Raw genomic sequence first — 19,785 nt, 5'->3', positions numbered from 1 at the left:
AGGTTTCATTGTATCCTGGGAGAGTATTGTCATTAACCCTATAGCAACTAAGTGTGGGGACAAATATCTCTCTAAAGAAAGCGATCTAATCGTGCCTTGAAACCACTACATAAATATAAGATTTTGTCATCTTACCATCTTCATATACCCAACAATTTTGAATATACACAACTCTTAAAGAGTTGTGTCCCTTTAGCCAATAGACACAATATTTTGAACATACACAATCCTTAAAAGGTTGTGTCCCTTCAACCAAATGGTACTAAACGGTCAGTAACCGTTTATTAATATTAATAATATTAATAATAATATCAATAATATTAATAATATTAATTAATCAAATTTGTAAATACCCTTCAAGAGTACGTGGAGTACGTGTTTGTTCTTTAACAGAATTATTGTAACACCCTAACTTTTAGCACGTCATGATCGTACCAAAAGTAAGGCGTTACGGACCTTATTTCCTTTATTATAAATTTACTATTGAGCCTTTACGTCGATATCACGTTTCCGTTTTTAAGAGAATTTCAGAAAATAGATTTTAGTACTTAAAATCACATAATTATTAATAGTAATAGATGCTATACAACTAAATTCAATGTAAAACTTAAATACAATACCTATCCCTCTGGATAAAATAAAACTTAAAGCAACAAGGGCGAGAGAACTCTATAAAAATAACAGGAATCACAAGTAAAACTACTAGTCGTCTGCAGCTTCTTACTGAATCTCCGAACCTGTGTCACTGAAAGGGTGGAAGATTTTGGGGTGAGAACAAACCACACGTTCTCAGTAGAGAATGGGAATGCCGTAAAAGTAATGAATTTAATGTAAATAATTAACTTTACTCAATAAAACTATTTTGTTAACCCTTTGGAAATACTTTTATTTCTACTTTAGATAAATAATTACTTTTCTTTAAATTTCTAAACTCAAAACAAATTTTAAATATAAACTAGTCACATTTTCTGCCTCTCAGCCACATAGTTAATCCTCAGTCAAATGTCAACTTGTAATCACTTTGATACACTCACAAACAAATAGTGCAAGCAAGAGATTCAATTCAATGTACAAGCAAGTCACAACAAGACAAACAATACAATCACAAAGTAATAAAACAGGCAAGCACAATCAAATGCAAATGCGCAATTAATATGATGCATGTCTTTCCCTAACGCAGGCCATGAGCTCATGTGTCGGTTGCCTACCCGCTCCCGATATTACCCAGGCACAAGTCCCAGGTATGGCTTTCCAGATGCATACAGTGTGCTTATAAGTCGTACGGCCAGGCCGCATACAGTGTGACTTTCCAAATCAATAAGCGTACATCTGGAAAATAGTTCTCAGTGTGTGGGCGTCCCCACTTTACATTTGGCACTAAGGCCCAAACAATATCACATCTGCTCTTCTGTGGCAGACATTTCATTAATTAATATATTCTTTAAATCCTTGTTCTCTACTCTCCTGTGACAGAGATTCCTTTTCTTAATAAACCGAGTTCAAATCTTTACTTAAAACAAAATCTCTCCTTAAAAGATTGGGTTTAAAACATTATATTTTTCTTAATAAATCAAACTTTAAAATAGAATAAATCTTTTCTTAACTAAATATATTTCAAATAATTTAATTTTTCAAAACCAAATCTTTTAAAATAACTTTTCAAATAAAACCTCATATTTTTTATAAAATTTCGGCAGCACTTTCCCTAAAACTCGGGTTAGCCACCCTTTTTCGGGTCCCAACTGAACCATTTTCGACCTCTTTTCAATCAAGAAATCAAATACATATTCATCAAAATTCAGTCACAAACACAACTCAAACTCATCATTCAGTCAGTTCAAACAATCATAAATTATTTACAAACACCCACTAGACTTCCATGGCATTCATAGTTTAAAAATAGTTAATTTCAAAACAAAATCCCCTACTTTCATACGAAATCAAAATCAACGAAAACTTTGGAGAAACTTTTTGATCGAGCTGCTGAAGAGGAAAGCGTCAGAAATTGTCTGTGCCTCTTAAAACTTCAATTGGCCGAACTCAAGAGGAAGGGGAGCTATGTTACCGTCAGCTTCCACCGAACAAAAATAACGTCAACGCGTAGAGGAGGAAGATACGAACACTTCTACTGAATTAGATTTTTCTTTGGAGTTACAGATTTAAAAAAATTGAAATAGAAAGGCATAAGGGTTCCACGATTTTCTCTGTTGCTCTCGGTCACTATTTCTCACCATGCAAGAAAATGCAATCCAATATATATATATATATATATATATATATATATATATATATATATATATATATATATATAAAAGCCTTCTTTAGTTCTTTCTTTCTTACTTTTTGTTTTCATAATAATAATAATAATAATAATAATAATAATAATAATAATAATTATAAAAATCAATTTAGACTGTAACTATCAATATAGTTTTTGATAGATAATTTAAAATAATAGAATAAGTCATAATTAAATTAAATTTTATTTTTAAATTCAAAGCTTAAAATTAAATTTTAAAAACTCGGGTTGTTATATCCTACCCACCTTACAAAAATTTTCGCCCTCGAAAATTGATATAAGATGGAAAAGATTCATATCAACTTCATTTTCAAAAATATCGAAGAAAAGAAATAGAGAGGTGTGGCATGTTCAGTTTACAAATGTGAAAGGAACCATATCTCATGAAAGAAGTTTGAAACAAAAAGTCTTACGACAAACAATCAAGGAAGAGATTCACATTAGCACGAATAAGGATTATGCGTTGAAACGGAACTATCCCCTAAACTTAACTTCTAACGTTTCCAAAACCCACGATTTACGTTACCTATTACTTCTATCTCATCTATGATAATCCATTAGTGTTTCCATATACATGAATCATTAGTATTAAGTTGGCCAAACCTAATACCATGAGAGATGCAACGGTCGACTAACAACATTAATCAATAGACAATCATGCATTTGAAACTCAAACTCTTGTCAGTGGGACAAGTCCTACTGCATGACAAACACTCAGAGTATGCAGTAAAGCATAGTCAGTCCATTCCCAAGGCTCTAACGGAAACAGACTGCTCTGATACCATAATGTAACACCCTAACTTTTAGCACGTCATGATCGTACCAAAAGTAAGGCGTTACGGACCTTATTTCCTTTATTATAAATTTACTATTGAGCCTTTACGTCGATATCACGTTTCCGTTTTTAAGAGAATTTCAGAAAATAGATTTTAGTACTTAAAATCACATAATTATTAATAGTAATAGATGCTATACAACTAAATTCAATGTAAAACTTAAATACAATACCTATCCCTCTGGATAAAATAAAACTTAAAGCAATAAGGGCGAGGGAACTCTATAAAAATAACAGGAATCACAAGTAAAACTACTAGTCGTCTGCAGCTTCTTACTGAATCTCCGAACCTGTATCACTGAAAGGGTGGAAGATTTTGGGGTGAGAACAAACCACACGTTCTCAGTAGGGAATGGGAATGCCGTAAAAGTAATGAATTTAATGTAAATAATTAACTTTACTCAATAAAACTATTTTGTTAACCCTTTGAAAATACTTTTATTTCTACTTTAGATAAATAATTACTTTTCTTTAAATTTCTAAACTCAAAACAAATTTTAAATATAAACTAGTCACATTTTCTGCCTCTCAGCCACATAGTTAATCCTCAGTCAAATGTCAACTCGTAATCACTTTGATACACTCACAAACAAATAGTGCAAGTAAGAGATTCAATTCAATGTACAAGCAAGTCACAACAAGACAAACAATACAATCACAAAGTAATAAAACAGGCAAGCACAATCAAATGCAAATGCGCAATTAATATGATGCATGTCTATCCCTAACGCAGGCCATGAGCTCATGTGTCGGTTGCCTACCCGCTCCCGATATTACCCAGGCACAAGTCCCAGGTATGGCTTTCCAGATGCATACAGTGTGCTTATAAGTCGTACGGCCAGGCCGCATACAGTGTGACTTTCCAAATCAATAAGCGTACATCTGGAAAACAGTTCTCAGTGTGTGGGCGTCCCCACTTTACATTTGGCACTAAGGCCCAAACAATATCACATCTGCTCTTCTGTGGCAGACATTTCATTAATTAATATATTCTTTAAATCCTTGTTCTCTGCTCTCCTGTGACAGAGATTCCTTTTCTTAATAAACCGAGTTCAAATCTTTACTTAAAACAAAATCTCTCCTTAAAAGATTGGGTTTAAAACATTATATTTTTCTTAATAAATCAAACTTTAAAATAGAATAAATCTTTTCTTAACTAAATATATTTCAAATAATTTAATTTTTCAAAACCAAATCTTTTAAAATAACTTTTCAAATAAAACCTCATATTTTTTATAAAATTTCGGCAGCACTTTCCCTAAAACTCGGGTTAGCCACCCTTTTTCGGGTCCCAACTGAACCATTTTCGACCTCTTTTCAATCAAGAAATCAAATACATATTCATCAAAATTCAGTCACAAACACAACTCAAACTCATCATTCAGTCAGTTCAAACAATCATAAATTATTTACAAACACCCACTAGACTTCCATGGCATTCATAGTTTAAAAATAGTTAATTTCAAAACAAAATCCCCTACTTTCATACGAAATCAAAATCAACGAAAACTTTGGAGAAACTTTTTGATCGAGCTGCTGAAGAGGAAGGCGTCAGAAATCGTCCGTGCCTCTTAAAACTTCAATTGGCCGAACTCAAGAGGAAGGGGAGCTATGTTACCGTCAGCTTCTACCGAACAAAAATAACGTCAACGCGTAAAGGAGGAAGATACGAACACTTTTACTGAATTAGATTTTTCTTTGGAGTTACAAATTTAAAAAAATTGAAATAGAAAGGCATAAGGGTTCCACGATTTTCTCTGTTGCTCTCGGTCACTATTTCTCACCATGCAAGAAAATGCAATCCAAAGAAGATAGATGATGATGATTAATGTGATAGGAAAGGATTAGGTGTCATGGTTATTGAATGGAAAGGAAACATGTGTAATTATATATATATATATATATATATATATATATATATGATTAGCAAGCCACGTTTGGCTTTAACTTCTTCAAATCCCTCTAAGCCACGTTTGGCTTTAACTTCTTCAAATCCCTCTAAGCTTCGGTCAATATATATATATATATATATATATATAAAAGCCTTCTTTAGTTCTTTCTTTCTTACTTTTTGTTTTCATAATAATAATAATAATAATAATAATAATAATTATAAAAATCAATTTAGACTGTAACTATCAATATAGTTTTTGATAGATAATTTAAAATAATAGAATAAGTCATAATTAAATTAAATTTTATTTTTAAATTCAAAGCTTAAAATTAAATTTTAAAAACTCGGGTTGTTATAATTATTCTATAAAATCAAATAATCACGTGACAACCTAAATATGATAACATTGAATCACTTTTATAAACGTTAGGGATACAAATAAGACGATTTAAACGTTAGGGACACAAATAGGACTTCTCCCAAATATTGGGGACAAAAACAATACTTTACTCTATCAAAATTATATATATAGTTTAATACACTGATAGTATAAAATATTTTACACAGTTATAGAATCACAACCATTCTCTTAGACCGATCATGTGATGAATGTAAAAGGTAATTATTTTCATTAATGTGTCAATTATAAAATTTAAGACCAATTTGAATAAACAACTTATTCCATATTATACGACCTTATTTTACTTGTCCAGTCATTTTTTAATCAATATTTTTTAAAATTATTTTTCATTTAAAATTTTAAATTTAAATCCTAATTAATTTTTTTTAAATAGTGAAAAATTAACTCTATAATAAAAAAATAATTAATATTAACCAATTAAAAATTAATTTCTCATTCACTTATTCTTTTTGGATATATTTCTCATTTATTTCAAATTACAGTTTTGGGAGGGGTTTTTTTTTTTTTTTTTTGAGAGGGTTGGACTTGTGTAAACGGTGAGAGCAATTAGGGCCCATTATTTGACAGGTTTCCATGCCTAAAAGAATAATGGGCTCACACTTGAGTTTTTGGCTGGCCTACTTTAGGCTTTGATTACAGACATTGCCATATTACAAATCTTTTTTTTTTGGTGACTTGCCATATTACAAATGTGATTGCACATAGCTTTCACTTGTGATTTGGAATATGGTGAAATTCCCTAACAAATAAATGTATAAAAATGACAAAAAACTACTCAGGGACCCATTAAAAGCCGAAGAAACATTACCATAAAAAAAAAAAAAGGAGAGTTAAGATAATGTTGTTTCTGAAGAGAAGAGACTCAGAGAGGAAGACAGAGAAGAGGTTGGGTCAAAAACCCAGCAAAATAAAAAAACAAAGTGATTTTTTTTAGTATTTTTTAGATTTATTTATTCTTTTTGGTATGAATAATTAATTAGAGTTTATGGAAAAATAAATTTCATTAAATGTGATTTTATTTTTGTTTTTAAAATTTTTAAATTTTGAAACTATAAAATTAAATAATTTGATTAATTTAAAAAAATAATTTTTGTCTAACATCAAAAAAAGATATTTAAGTCTTCTAAAAAATTAAATAAAAAAATATCTTATCTTTACATGACTAATCATATATTTTAATTGACGTATGATCCACTTTCCAATTCTAAATTTGGCGGGTTGGGAATCTTGGTGTATTAACTATTATATGCGCCTTCGGAATCTTCCCTCTTTCTATTGTTCTTACCAACCTTCTTTCTCTTCAACTCTCTCTCTCTTCAACCTTCTTTCTCTTCCTTCTCGATCTGCCGTCACGCAATGGCTACTTCCAATTGCTCCGCCTCCGAAAACACTCACGCAACCGCCGCTCCGTCGGAATCTGCATTGATCTTCATGGGAACCGGCTGTTCCAGCATGGTTCCCAACGTAATGTGCCTGATCCGCCCTTCAGATCCTCCCTGCTCCGTCTGTGTTCAGTCATTATCTATCCCTCCCGAGCGTAACCCTAATTACAGGTTACTTTTCCTCTCATTTCTCTCTCTCCATTTTCGAGCGTTTTAAGCAACCACGGTTAGAAAGCTAGCATGAACGGATTAACGGTTAAAACATTAGTGTTTGAACTATAGGAAAACGGGAAAGAAAGAATTGAAACCGAAATTGAGAATCGCATTGCTATGATAATCAGGGTTCTTGCTCCTAGGATTTTATGCCATGACATTTGTGGAAAGAATTAACATTTTAGTATTTTGTGGCTCTTACAGGTGCAATACATCCCTTCTAATTGATTATTGTGAAAGCAATGATAATCACAAATATATATTGATTGATGTTGGGAAGACATTTAGGGAGGCAGTACTTAGATGGTTTGTTTCCCATCGGATACCGAGAATAGATTCTGTGAGTTAATGGTCCTGTCATTTATTTAAAGTCTATGGATTTACTATTGTTTTTATGTGAAATCAATATGAATCAGAGTTAGTATGTGAAATTTGTATTATATCTTTGAAATTTTTATTGGCATCAATTTCATAGTCTCAGAATGAAATTCAGTTCTTGCTTGAGCTGCAGATCATTTTGACTCATGAACATGCTGATGCAGTCCTTGGATTGGATGATATACGTGCTGTGCAGCCTTTTAGTCCCACAAATGATATTGATCCCACCCCCATATACCTGAGTCAGCATTCAATGGATAGGTACCTTCAGTTACAATAACTTATCATGCAATTAATTTGCACTTCATCCCTGATCTAGTTTAAATTACTAGGACTTTCCCTCTATTCTAGATCCTCTAAAGTCAGTATTCTTGTAAATTAGAAATTGAGGGGCTAACTATCCACTGTTTTACATCTTGCAATAGCATAGCAGAGAAGTTTCCATATTTGATTCCGAAGAAACCAAAGGAAGGACAAGAAATACGTAGAGTAGCCCAGCTTGCCTGGAACATTATCGCTGATGATATCAATAAACCCTTTTATGTATCAGGCTTGAAATTCACTCCTTTGCCAGTAAGTGGCTGCAATCTTTGTCTTTAAAGGTAAGAACAAGAAAAAATACTTTTATTTTACCACTTAGCTATTTTGTCTGTGGGTTTAGGTTATGCATGGAGAGGATTACATCTGTTTGGGCTTTCTTTTTGGTGAGAAAAACAAGGTGGCTTATATATCAGATGTTTCACGGTTTCCAGCTAGTACAGAGCATGGTGCGTTTTGAATTATCTTCTGTACTATCTCACAAAGTTGGACTATAAGACTATATATGTATGCGGAGAGATCGTTTCTGTTTTATCAATGCTGTTACTTAGATTGGGAAAAAGTTTTTCAATTCAAAATAAGATCCTGTAGTATGTTCTGCTTTTTGACACCTAACTTCAAGCAATGAATCTTCTTTTTACAGTCATATCAAAAAGTGGAGCTGGGCAGTTGGATCTTCTTATATTGGATTGTTTGTATAGGGTCAGTACTTCTATTTTCAATTGTATAGATCTGCTTATTGGATTTTTTTTTTATCATTAGCATTGAGTTGCATGATTGGTTATTTGGAATAATGCCTTCCCTGATACTTTTCTAATTCAGAAATTTTTTTTCATGCTTGTTTGTCAATCCCACACTTAATTTTAAGTATATATAATTTTCTCGGTCATAGACATCTTCCTTCTTATGTTAATCTCTGTTTTTGCAGACTGGATCACACAATGTTCACCTTTGTTTTCCACAGGTTTGTTTTGCATTTTATGAAATGATGTTTACAGTTACACATTGTATCTCCCTGTGGTGAAATGCTTACTAATTGATGGAATTTTATAGACTCTTGAAACTGTCAAGAGGTTATGTCCAAAGCAAACCCTGTTGATTGGAATGACTCACGAATTTGATCACCACAAGGACAATGAGTTTTTGAAAGATTGGTCCAGAAGGTACATGTCTTATCCATTTATGAAGATGTTGAATATTAAATCATTAAATGTTTCAAATGCAACTTATACAAGTAATATTACCGGACAGTCTGACAGTAACAGGACCAAGTAAATGCAGTTCAACTATATATCTTTGTATTATAAGGTATGTTGTTAATTTTAGCAATTAATACAGTTGAACCCTCTATTTTTGTGATTAGGGAGGGAATTCCAGTGCAGCTTGCTCACGATGGCTTGAAAGTCCCCATAAACTTATAAGGTAATAATGCTTGTGAATCTGAATCTCCATTTTGCTCATCTAGATCAGTACATATCAAACTAGGATATGAGATGTTCACTATGATCAGTACCATGCATCTGTCTCTGATATGTCACCTTTCTTGGGATGTATGTGCCTGCCAAAATGATTTCATTCCTGGGGGTATAATTGCCTTTTAAGTTTCTAAAACTTCCCCTTATAAATTGTGGAGAGTAGATGACATCCAGGTTGTGTCTGTTGAAGAAGATAGAAAGGGAGTACTGGAGTAGGTAGAAAATGTGAAGAACTCTTTAGATTGGTTAATCAAAAGTCACTTTGGAATCACTTCCATCCTTTAAATGCAAATACATTCATGAGGTAAGGTGTAGTAAATGCATGCATTCCATTTCGTTCACTGGTCCTACATTTTGTTGTTCCTAAGTAATTTTCGATGAAAAACAAGGAAATCCTTATTTGAACAATAGCTCTATTACACGTTTAGGAACCGATGATGTATGATTACTACAAACAAACATGTAATGCAATTCCCTATCCTCTTGAATTCCTTTATCTGTAGCCATATTGACTTTAAATAAATAGCAGTGCTCTAATATTATATGCTACCATATTCTTGCAGGGTAAAGCATGAGACAACATATACAGATACAGGCATACAGCATACTGTTAAATCAGAATTAGATTTAATTTCAACTTAATATTTTTTAAGAGTATCCCGAGTTTGTACAAGTCCCTAAGGAATCGACATCATTACTAGAGATGCCATTTCCGGACTTGCTGAGGATAACTTATTGTGATGGAAGTCCCGAATTATAATTAAAATCCTGAGCAGAATTAGTAACAATTTTGTAATCAACTCCTTGAAGTGCATAGGGAACCATCCGTATTGTAGTATTCTTTTCGCTGTTACTAGTACAAAGCTACTAATCTGAAGGCTGTTGCTAAAGCATTTGGTCTTATCTATTGGAATTACTTGTATTACATTGTGTGTTTATTTTTTTTACTTCCTTTAGTAGTAACATTTAGTCGAAAGAGAGTAACGAGTAAAGACTAAAGGAAGCTTCATTTCTGAAAAGAATAAAATTTTTAACGCGTGTATCGATTTGTTGTTATTTAATCGTCTTGCAAAGTTACACACTGTAGATACGCGTAAAATGCTTTTCAGTTTTCACAAACTTTGAAATATCAAAAACAGCTTTCCGCTATGGGATGAGACATAAAATGGAACTTTGTTTTTGCGATTCCTGTAGATATCTTGTCCTTAGAAATGCCAAGTTAATGATAAATTGAGGAAGGACGTAGTTTGCACGGCTAGAATTCATGTCATATAGTCCAATTAAAACATGCAAATTTATTTGACCTGCTAACATTTAATTGGTTCATCACTTCTTCTGTCTATATTTTCACAAGGACACTATATAAAGGCGAAAGCGGTTGAATCGGTCAAAGCATCAAATATTATTAGGAAAAGTATACGAAAATAATGAGAATACTAAGTAATGTGAACAAATCGATATGTTGGATGTTCAATTCAATAGGTATGCAGATGATTATGTTGATTATTTTTAATTGGATGGTTATTCCTTTTGATTCGATTTACTCATACACAGTTAACAATGGTTGGATGTTCAATTTACTATGTACGGATTATTATCCTAGTGTTAGGATTTATGAGGTAATTTCGGAGTGGAATATTTTTTTACTTTATTAGGTCAATTTTAGAGCCCATTGTTCACATTATTTACAAAAGTTATTATCTACCTAACAAAACCAATATTATATATCGTATTATAAAGCTGCTAGGTGCGTATCAAAATATTTAGTAATTCACTTTTTTATTTATTAAATATATACAAAACAATAAATATAAAGTTAGTCAATATGGTAAATTTTTTGTTTTAAATTCAAATTTTAAAAATTATAGAACAAAGACTATTTTAGAAAAAAGAATTGTATACCAAAACTTTTGTAAATCTCCGTTATATATAATTAGATTCAAAAGTGCTATTTGTAGACTAAAATCGTCTACTAATATATTGTGTATTTGTATTTCAATATATATATTATACTAGTTGTTGATTTTGGTATACACTTAGCATGATTAAATCAGATTAGATATAACAAATATCTTAGAAATTTCGTGGATGTAAAGGCTTACTATTATTTTACAGTGGAATAGGTGTGAACAAGTTGAAGTAGTTAATCTTGCAGTTGCATTGTGATTCCTCTTTATTACTTTAATGTTAGTCCATTTAGAAGGAACAACAGAAGACCAATTAGAAGGAAACAAGCAGCTGAGTTGAATTCCTCCAGAACCAAAGTCAAAATTTGGAACCATTCTAGAAAGCAACCTTAGACCTTGTTGCTATTCATTCATTGTTGATGGAAGCTTCGAGTTTGCTTGAGAAGAAGGGATTTATTTGGAACTTGAAGATCAAGAAAATTAATCAGAATACAAGAAAAACAAAGTAGAGAGACTAAGAGAGTAAAGAGCATCATGGCATGTTGTTGTGTGCCTTTGAACAACAACAAGAACACCTTGGACGTTAGCTTCTTTGTTTTCAAGCCAACCTTTGTGGTGGTTGATGATGAAGCTGTTGTTCATGTCCTCAAACACTTCTCCTTGAGTACTCACACCCTTGGTTGTCTTCAAACCTCTATCTTTAGGAGCATCCATGGAAACATGGTAACTAACTTCATCCATACTAGTAATTCTCTTTCATCAATCAATCTTCAATTGTTCTTTATTTTGTGTGTAAAAACTTAGTTTTTGGAAACCCCATTAAATTCTTCAATTGGATTGTGCTGCATATATATCCCAAAATGATGTTATAGTACTTTTCTTATTATCAGTTTTGTTTTCCACGTAGGTTTTGGACACAACATGAAGATTTTACTTTGGAGCTGTTTTTGTTTTTTTCAGTGAATGACAGCTTCAAGTTCCATTGCTCCATGGTACTCTACCATCTGTAATGGTTGAATCTGCCAACAATTCACACACACAAACACACACATATAGCTTTTCAAACTTTTGAATCTGTTTAGTTCATTCATTTTTAATAAATGTTTCTAAAACAATATGATTTATCTTATTTGTTATTCCCTTCTTGCTATAATAACTCTGATTTTTGAAAATTTGGTTCATCCTATTCTAATCCCTAAGAATAAGAGTTTTATTGGAGCCAATTTGATTTTGTAATTTAGTTAAGTTCAGGAGAAATACTGCTGTCATTGTTTTTGTTAATGTTGCAAGTATGAAGAGTGTTGAAGTTAGTCTCACATCAAAGAAAGTAAGGAAAAGTGAAGAGTTTATAAGATGAGAGACCCATTAACTTAACCCCTTAATGTTTTGAGTTGGATATGGTGTTTTTTTATCTTATGTTATCTCACTTGATTCCTCCCCGAAATCTCTCCGATCGAGAGCTCTCCACGGTTGGCCCAACAGTTTTCTATCAATGTATCAGTTTCATATCTTCAGTCCCACAATAAAAGTTTCTCTATGCAGTGTTAATGCAAATATCTTATATGTTGATGCTCATTTCACTGATCATTTAATGCACTTACATTTCTTTCTTATTTTATTTTTGTATGCAATAAGCTGAAGTTTGCTGAATATTTTGTGGCTTATGATCAGATCATATGGTATGGTGCATGGCAGAAGAGGTCCAACAAGGAAAAAGAACAGCTTATCACTACCCTTGTAAGTTTAGCCCCTCAATAATTGAATTCGGATAAGAATTTTATGTGAACTAAAATTAGTCAACATCTGAATTTGTATGAGGAGAGTTTACTTGGTGAGAGGTGTATGGAAAGATTTTATTTTGTTTTAATTATCAAGATCAGAGAACCTTTTTAAGGGACTAAAAACAGAACATTTAAAATGAACACAACCAACTCTTAGAAAATAAACATCTAAACAGAACCCTGAAATGTTTTAATATATCCAACCTTGTTATTCATTGAGCTCTATTATCATAAATCAAATTTCTTCTTAATACTCCTTTTCTTTCTTTATGTATTGTTTGGAAAAGAATACACTACCCTTACTAATTATCATATTACATTCATCAAAGAATTTAGGCAGAAAATTTTCCTCTTCATCATTCAAGTTCAAATTATCTTTTTGTTTAACAGAAATCAATGATAAACAACATATCAAGCATGACTACATTAGTTGAATACACCTTTCTTGAAGCATACGCCGGAGAATCAAGAGATGGATCTTCAACTGCTAAATTCTCCAATGGGGACATAATTTCCATTCATTCAGCAGCCACCACTAGTGGTGACCTCAATGATCTTTGCTATGCTGTCCTGGCAATTTTCAGGTCTCGATTCGACAAGATAGAAGGCGCGACAGCAGGCCTTTGCTTGAAAGCACAGAGCAGGCCAGGAGTGGTGTGCATGCATGTGTGGAAGTCTCTCCATTTTTGTTACTCATATATTCTCAATTCTGACCATAGAAATTGGATGATGCCATATCTTGAACGTTTCTCTTTAGAGATGAAGTATGATATCTTTAGAGTAGTGTATGTTAGTGATGCTGACAACTTGGTTAAACATTCCTATGTTTCACCCCATCAAATGTTACAGAATGGTAAAGAAAACATGCAAAAGCAGGTTCTGTAGAATTGAGAGTAGTGTAAAATATTTGAACCATCCTCCTCTGCCAACATTATTTTGTTTTTTTTTTTCTTTCTTTTCCATTTATTGTTTTGTAAATGTTGTACATTGATTTAGCAAAATCAAGTTTCAGATTAGAGATAGCTACTATATAGTCTTTTGTGGACTAATAATGATACTACTAAGCATTTGGTTATGATTTTCAATTCTCAATTTTTTATAACGGAAATATTTGGTAACAAAAAATTTAGCCAAAATCAGCCCGAACTTGTTTTATTTAACATTTATTAATTACTGCAGCAATTAATGAATGCTAATAAGACAAGTTCTGACTGTTTTTTTTTTTTTTTTGTCTCCCTAACATTACCGTATAAATAAACTATGCATGTGAACGGAGTGCTGCCTAAGTAGCGATTTAAGAGCTTCAATTGCAATTTTAATACATATATCCTATAAATTAGCGATGCTACAAAATCTTATATTATCACATCATTTCAGATGATAATTTTTTTGCATAAATTTTGAGATAAACCTACAATAAATAACTTGACCTGTAAGAAGAACAACTGGATACTTCATTTTTCATTTTTCATTTTGAAAATATTCATATTTTCTCTTGAAATTCATTGTAATTATATATGCAACACAACAATGAAGTTTGTTACTTCCTTAATGGGGTGTGTTGTCTTGTGTGTACTTTTCTAAGTTATAATGAGTTATGAATTGTACTTTGCCAACTTCAATTGTCCTTATCTGGATTTTCAAAGCCTAGTACTACTTTCATTGTTAGTCTTTCATGACCAAAAAATCAAAATACAACCCAACAACTATACACAGGGCCCAAAGAAATTCGAAATATTGAATCTAAGTCAACTAACCAATATTTTGTATTTATTTCCAAAACAAAAAGGCAATAAATAATATTATAAAAATGGAGCATTATTTCAGTTTGTAATTGTAATTGTAATTGAAGCTTCTAAAACCGCCAATGCTTAACCAACTAGAATCTCAGCCATATTTAAATTTGAAGCATTGGTTACATACTTTATTACTTACATTATTTGTATTGAATAGTTGTGCCATCTCTTGAATGTGATTGTAATAATAATGTGACTTTTAAAAATTGCTATCATATGATATAAGCGTGACAAAACCATCATTGACTTAAAAAACAAATCTAAATAAACCTTATTGCCTGACCAAAGGGGAGTAGGGGAAAAAATAACACATGGAAACAAAATTCCACACCAAAATAACTCAATTTTTTCAAAGATTTGAAAAAAGGAGAAGCATGCAAAGGGTGATAATATCAGAAAGCAACAACTCCTGCGTGTTCTTCCAGTCAAACATGTAGTTTTAATTTGAAAAAAATAGGGTAAAGTATATTTTTTGTCTCTAAAGTTTTAAAAATACCCTTAAGTTTTATTTTGTTTCAATTTTGTCCCAAAAATTTTCGATTTGCATCAAATATACTCCTGATGGCTAATTTTTCAAAAAATTTAAGACCAATTCAACAACAATTTCATAAGAACAACTTTCAACACAAGCAAATCAAGCATAATTTTCATGCATTATTGTTAGATTGGTTTTAATTTTTTTGAAAATTTAGTTGTCGAGAGTATATTTGATGCAAATCAAAAACTTTTGGGACAAAATTGAAACAAAATAAAATTTAGAGATATTTTTGAAACTTTTGTCAAACTTTAAGGACAAAAAATATACTTTATCCAAAAAAAAATCTTTTATTCTGTCCTATGCAATTTCTTGCATCAAGGTCATTACACTCACACAAATCTCTTTTTAAAGTTGCAACTTTTTCAGTATATTTTCAGGTTTAAAGGTTTGTTTTAAACTATCCCAAGAAAATAAGAGAGGCTTTTTAACATGTTTATGGTAGAAGAAAATCTTTAATTACTTTTACTAAAAGGGTCTCAATTTTTTTCTTTTCTTTTTTTTTTTTAAAAACGAACTTTGGTGATAACTATTAAACTATCCAATTATCCATTATAATAACAACTTACCATAATTTTTTAATTAAAGTGCATAAAAGTTTCATCTGCTAGAGTAATTATTGCTATGATTGGAACTTTAAAAATGCTATAATAATAACATTAATGCTACTAGAGTTGCTGCTCCAAAATGTAAGTTGAAGTTTCGGTTCATAAAGTATTTTTCTGCAAATTTATTACCACTTCTTTTTGTAGCAAGTTTTTTTGTTTGATCAAAGATTATGACCAACCTGCTCATGCAGTTACTTGCAGAGGAAATTGAAAATCAAACTTTTCATCATTGCCATTACACACTGACACTGTTCCAAACACTCTGACCAAAATCATTTCCTTATCTATTGCTTCAAATCTCAATGATCTCATTTTTGTTTCTTTCCCTTCATTGAATATGAGATGTTAAAGGAGTCAGAAACATAACATGTAATAATGTGCAATACTATAATCAGTTAATGAAACTTAAAGAATGTAAACCACTCTAAGTAATAGCTGAGAAAACTGAACATAATTGCATTTTCTGTCTATTAAATCCATAAGTTAATCATATAAACTTTATTTTATGTTAATGAATTTCTGGGTTGGAATGGGACTATAGATAGGGACACACAACCCAACAAGAAGAGCATTCAAAACAACAGTGTGTGTCCCCACACACATGACAGATCTTTCAACACATTAAGTGGGCCCCCACGTGGTGGAAGAACATACTTGGATCAGATACAAAACATAACATCCACAGCAAGCAACCTCAAAATTCATACTCACATTGCTATCCTGTTATATTTTTGTGTTGTCACTCACTCACATGCTGCATTGATACACACTTGTTTTTCTTGCTGAACTAGCTTTGCAAGTTGGACTGAGACTTGAAATTGAAAGAATACTATATACAATGGAGTATGAGAGGATTGGCAAAGTTCAGGTAAATGCTATTTTGTTGCTACCTCTGATGTGATATGTACAATAAGCCAATGTTAATGTTCCCTTCAACTGTTGAACTTTTTGTATTTAATGCAGTGGTTGATCTTGTGGGGTATTATTCAACCTTGTTGGTTTTGTTCATAAAATTTGAAACTTTTTTTTGTTTGTTTTTGTGGTGATATTGTCTATATTTTTGTGTGTGTGTGGTTTTATCAGGGTAAATTTCAGAACAGTCATTGCTTCTGTTTGCTTACAAGACTTTGTTAATAGTTACACTGATTCCCTCCAAGTAAAGTTGTTAACATGGTTTGAAAATTCTGCTTTTGGTTTTATTTTTTTTCTCTACTTTTAACAGTAAAAGTAACTTGAAACCATGCATTGTTCAAACTAGTTGTTGGCTGTGTGGGGCAGAAAGAATAGTGCTTAGTTCAATCTCAATTACACTTGTTTTTTCTTCTGTGGAAAATGTAATTCTGAATTGAAATATGTGGAGGTGGACATTGTGGTGAGAAGGGACTGAACAACTAGTACTGGTTTTCTTTGTTGAAGTTGGATTGTGCTTTGAAAACTTTTCATTGGAGTTATAGGTGTTTAATGAGGGATCATTGCTTTGCACAAATGCAGAGTGGAATGATTTCTCCTAGTAAACTAAGGATGAAGCTTACAGGACCTCACCATCTTAAGAAGAAAGATGGATCCAACTGTAACTCAACCAGAACTTCCCCTTCAAAGCATGATGATGCTGAGTTTGTGAAGAACAGCTTACTTGCCTCAGAGACTAACAACCTTCTTGATGAAGGTCTACATTTGCATTTCTCTCTCTCTTACTCTCTCTTAACATTACATTTTCATTTCAAATATGCAATTTTGCAGAATTTATCCCCATGGTTGGTCCACATTTCTAGTTTATGATTGTAGGAGTTGAGTTTTTCATGCTTATCCTAGCATAGTAGTTCTTTTACATTTTTATACTTTGAATTATGAGTTTTTCGGGACAACGATAAGTCATATGTCTAGAATATTAGGATTTTCATATTTGGAACTAATTAAATCATGTTTCTCAGTTACATCTTCAAGCTTAGAGGTTCCACCGTTAAAGCTGTCAAGTGATGCAATGTTGCACCAGAATAACCAGACTTGTTATGGTAACATGGACCTCATAAAAATGCAGCATTCTCAAAATGGTGATAATGGTAAGTCAGGAACAATAATTCCCCCAGCGAAAACAACAGACGATGAAAATCTTGAGTGCGATAGTAGTGCTAGCTCATCAAGTTTCGAGTTCCATAAAGAGAGACCAGTGAACAATCCTGCAACAAGGTTCCTATTAAGGCCTATTCCATCCAAGTGGAATGATGCAGAGAAATGGATAATGAATAGGCAAAATATACAAGCTGGTTACACAAAAAAGAATGCTTTACAGAACCAAGTGAATCGCTTCACAACTAGTATGATCAAGGTTGCACCAGATTCTGATTATTTTGATAATAAGCTACCAAAAGCCAAAGTGGCAGAAACAGAACGAGTTCATGTTCCAGTAATGGAATCTTTTCCAGAAACCAAAGGTTTAAAGGAAGCAGATGATAAGACAGGTATGTAGAAGATCTCATTGCACCCAATGTCATATGAATTGTTACATCAAAATTTGTCAGCATACTTGACTATTTTCATGGAATTAGGATATGATTGATCATAGAAGAACATAAATAGGATTCATTTTTTTACAATGCTCAATGATTAGTTAGGAACATTAACTAACTATATCCTTATAAATTATGATGAAGCCGTTCCTGGGATAAGATCTGTTGCAATGAGAGACATGGGAACAGAAATGACCCCCATGACAAGTCAGGGACCTTCGCGAACTTCTACTCCAATTGGTTCAATAACTCCAGTACTTAGTCCAGCACCATCAATGCCTTCAACTCCTAGGAGGGGCGCGAATCCTCCGTCTCCAGTTGAAAACACTGAAAAAAAGCTGTCTGAAGAAGAACTGAAGCTTAAGACAAGGAAAGAGATTGAAGCCCTTGGTGTGCAGCTTGGTAAGATGAACATTGCTGCATGGGCAAGCCATGATGAAAAGGTTAAGAAGAAAACATCTTCTTGGGACTTGAATAAAGAAGAACGTGGCAGAATCGAATTCCAAAAACGTGCAGCTTCATGGGAGCAAGCTGAGAAATCTAGATATACTGCAAGGTTTCTGCATTATTCATATTGTCTATGGACTAAAGTAAAAACAACATTTTTCTTTTAAACAAATTAAACCATGCTCTTCCTTTTGATATTAACATGTTTCAATTTGCAGATACAAGCGCGAGGACATAAAAATTCAAGCATGGGAAAGTCAACAAAAGGCAAAATTAGAAGCAGAAATGAGAAGAATCGAGGTACTAAAACTAGTTAGCACAGATCATAGATTTGATCCAAGACTAATGACATTCAATTGATTTGTGTAGCAAATTTACCACTGACTGAGTTCTTAACATTATAGGCCAAAGTTGAGCAAATGAAAGCTCAAGCTCGGGCAAAGGCGGTGAAAAAGATTGCGATGCTGAGACAAAGAACAGAGGAAAAGTTCGCAGCAGCTGAAGCTAGAAAGAATCGAGAAGCAGCAAGAATCGCAGAAAAAGGAGAATACATTCGCCAATCTGGAAGAATACCCTCCTCCAATTACATTTTCTGTGGTTTGTTGTGACATACTGAGGATAAAAATGAAATTACAACACTACTCGCCAAAATTGCTTCAGTTTCTGTATGTATTTTTCGGCCACATTCATGAATGGCTAGACTATTGATAGAGGGCACCATTTCTCGAGTTTACAAGCAGAAAATTTACTGTTCTTTTCAAAATGAAACATTTGCTTTCACCAAACCATGCAATATTTTGAATTACTTAATATTTGGGCACTCTAAAAATTTCTTGAATTTTGTATCTATTGGTTCATATGTTTGTCTACCGAGAACTAAAGAAGTTGACATCACAGAAATAAGAAAGCAACGTTAAATGAATGAGCATCAACAATTAGTGAACTTCAATTTTCGCTCTATTGCTTAGAAGATTTATATGATTGCACTC

General features: G+C 32.5%; 3 protein-coding genes across 5 annotated transcripts; all 3 read left to right on the top strand.

The window, feature by feature from the left end:
- Positions 1-6,680: 6,680 nt before the first annotated feature.
- On the top strand, positions 6,681-10,140 carry LOC112784913 (putative hydrolase C777.06c). Of its 2 annotated transcripts, XR_003194107.3 has the most exons (11): positions 6,681-7,002; positions 7,249-7,384; positions 7,556-7,683; positions 7,848-7,995; positions 8,084-8,189; positions 8,384-8,442; positions 8,669-8,704; positions 8,794-8,903; positions 9,104-9,162; positions 9,379-9,519; positions 9,779-10,140. XR_003194107.3 is itself a non-coding variant. In XM_025828273.3 (10 exons), the coding sequence occupies exons 1-9, from the start codon at positions 6,806-6,808 to the stop codon at positions 9,159-9,161; spliced, it is 978 nt and encodes a 325-aa protein (XP_025684058.1). In that variant the 5' UTR covers positions 6,682-6,805; the 3' UTR covers position 9,162; positions 9,779-10,140. The 2 variants fall into 2 exon arrangements, 1 of the variants encoding a protein (XP_025684058.1); XM_025828273.3 differs by lacking the exon at positions 9,379-9,519 and having other exon boundaries at positions 6,682-7,002.
- A 1,123-nt stretch (positions 10,141-11,263) lies between these two features.
- On the top strand, positions 11,264-13,981 carry LOC112785020 (uncharacterized). 2 transcript variants are annotated; one of them, XM_025828424.3, is made up of 4 exons: positions 11,357-11,845; positions 12,030-12,114; positions 12,794-12,859; positions 13,294-13,981. In XM_025828424.3, the coding sequence occupies exons 1-4, from the start codon at positions 11,835-11,837 to the stop codon at positions 13,786-13,788; spliced, it is 657 nt and encodes a 218-aa protein (XP_025684209.1). In that variant the 5' UTR covers positions 11,357-11,834; the 3' UTR covers positions 13,789-13,981. The 2 variants fall into 2 exon arrangements, with proteins under 2 accessions (XP_025684208.1, XP_025684209.1); XM_025828423.3 differs by lacking the exon at positions 12,030-12,114 and having other exon boundaries at positions 11,264-11,845.
- A 2,590-nt stretch (positions 13,982-16,571) lies between these two features.
- Positions 16,572-19,606, top strand: LOC112783959 (uncharacterized). The gene is made up of 6 exons (XM_025827048.3): positions 16,572-16,710; positions 17,334-17,508; positions 17,774-18,301; positions 18,494-18,905; positions 19,015-19,096; positions 19,201-19,606. Exons 1-6 carry the CDS (start codon positions 16,681-16,683, stop codon positions 19,402-19,404), a joined length of 1,431 nt encoding a protein of 476 aa, XP_025682833.1. The 5' UTR covers positions 16,572-16,680; the 3' UTR covers positions 19,405-19,606.
- Positions 19,607-19,785: the final 179 nt, after the last annotated feature.

Source organism: Arachis hypogaea, chromosome 20, assembly GCF_003086295.3.
Source record: "Arachis hypogaea cultivar Tifrunner chromosome 20, arahy.Tifrunner.gnm2.J5K5, whole genome shotgun sequence".
In the NCBI taxonomy this organism is placed as follows: Eukaryota; Viridiplantae; Streptophyta; class Magnoliopsida; order Fabales; family Fabaceae; genus Arachis; species Arachis hypogaea.
Note: the sequence above shows the minus strand (reverse complement) of the source record. Positions and strands in the feature narration are given on the sequence as shown.

Bases quoted from the DNA above. Each gene is read 5' to 3' on its own strand.
- LOC112784913 (XM_025828273.3), top strand. From the start codon at position 6,806: ATGGCTACTTCCAATTGCTCCGCCTCCGAAAACACTCACGCAACCGCC. The intron at 8,190-8,383 runs GTGCGTTTTGAA...TTCTTTTTACAG, and splicing joins TCCAGCTAGTACAGAGCATG to TCATATCAAAAAGTGGAGCT. The intron at 8,443-8,668 runs GTCAGTACTTCT...CTGTTTTTGCAG, and splicing joins TATTGGATTGTTTGTATAGG to ACTGGATCACACAATGTTCA.
- LOC112785020 (XM_025828423.3), top strand. From the start codon at position 11,657: ATGGCATGTTGTTGTGTGCCTTTGAACAACAACAAGAACACCTTGGAC. The intron at 11,846-12,793 runs GTAACTAACTTC...GCTTATGATCAG, and splicing joins GGAGCATCCATGGAAACATG to ATCATATGGTATGGTGCATG. The intron at 12,860-13,293 runs GTAAGTTTAGCC...TTTGTTTAACAG, and splicing joins AACAGCTTATCACTACCCTT to AAATCAATGATAAACAACAT.
- LOC112783959 (XM_025827048.3), top strand. From the start codon at position 16,681: ATGGAGTATGAGAGGATTGGCAAAGTTCAG. The intron at 16,711-17,333 runs GTAAATGCTATT...GCACAAATGCAG, and splicing joins AGAGGATTGGCAAAGTTCAG to AGTGGAATGATTTCTCCTAG. The intron at 18,302-18,493 runs GTATGTAGAAGA...ATTATGATGAAG, and splicing joins GGAAGCAGATGATAAGACAG to CCGTTCCTGGGATAAGATCT.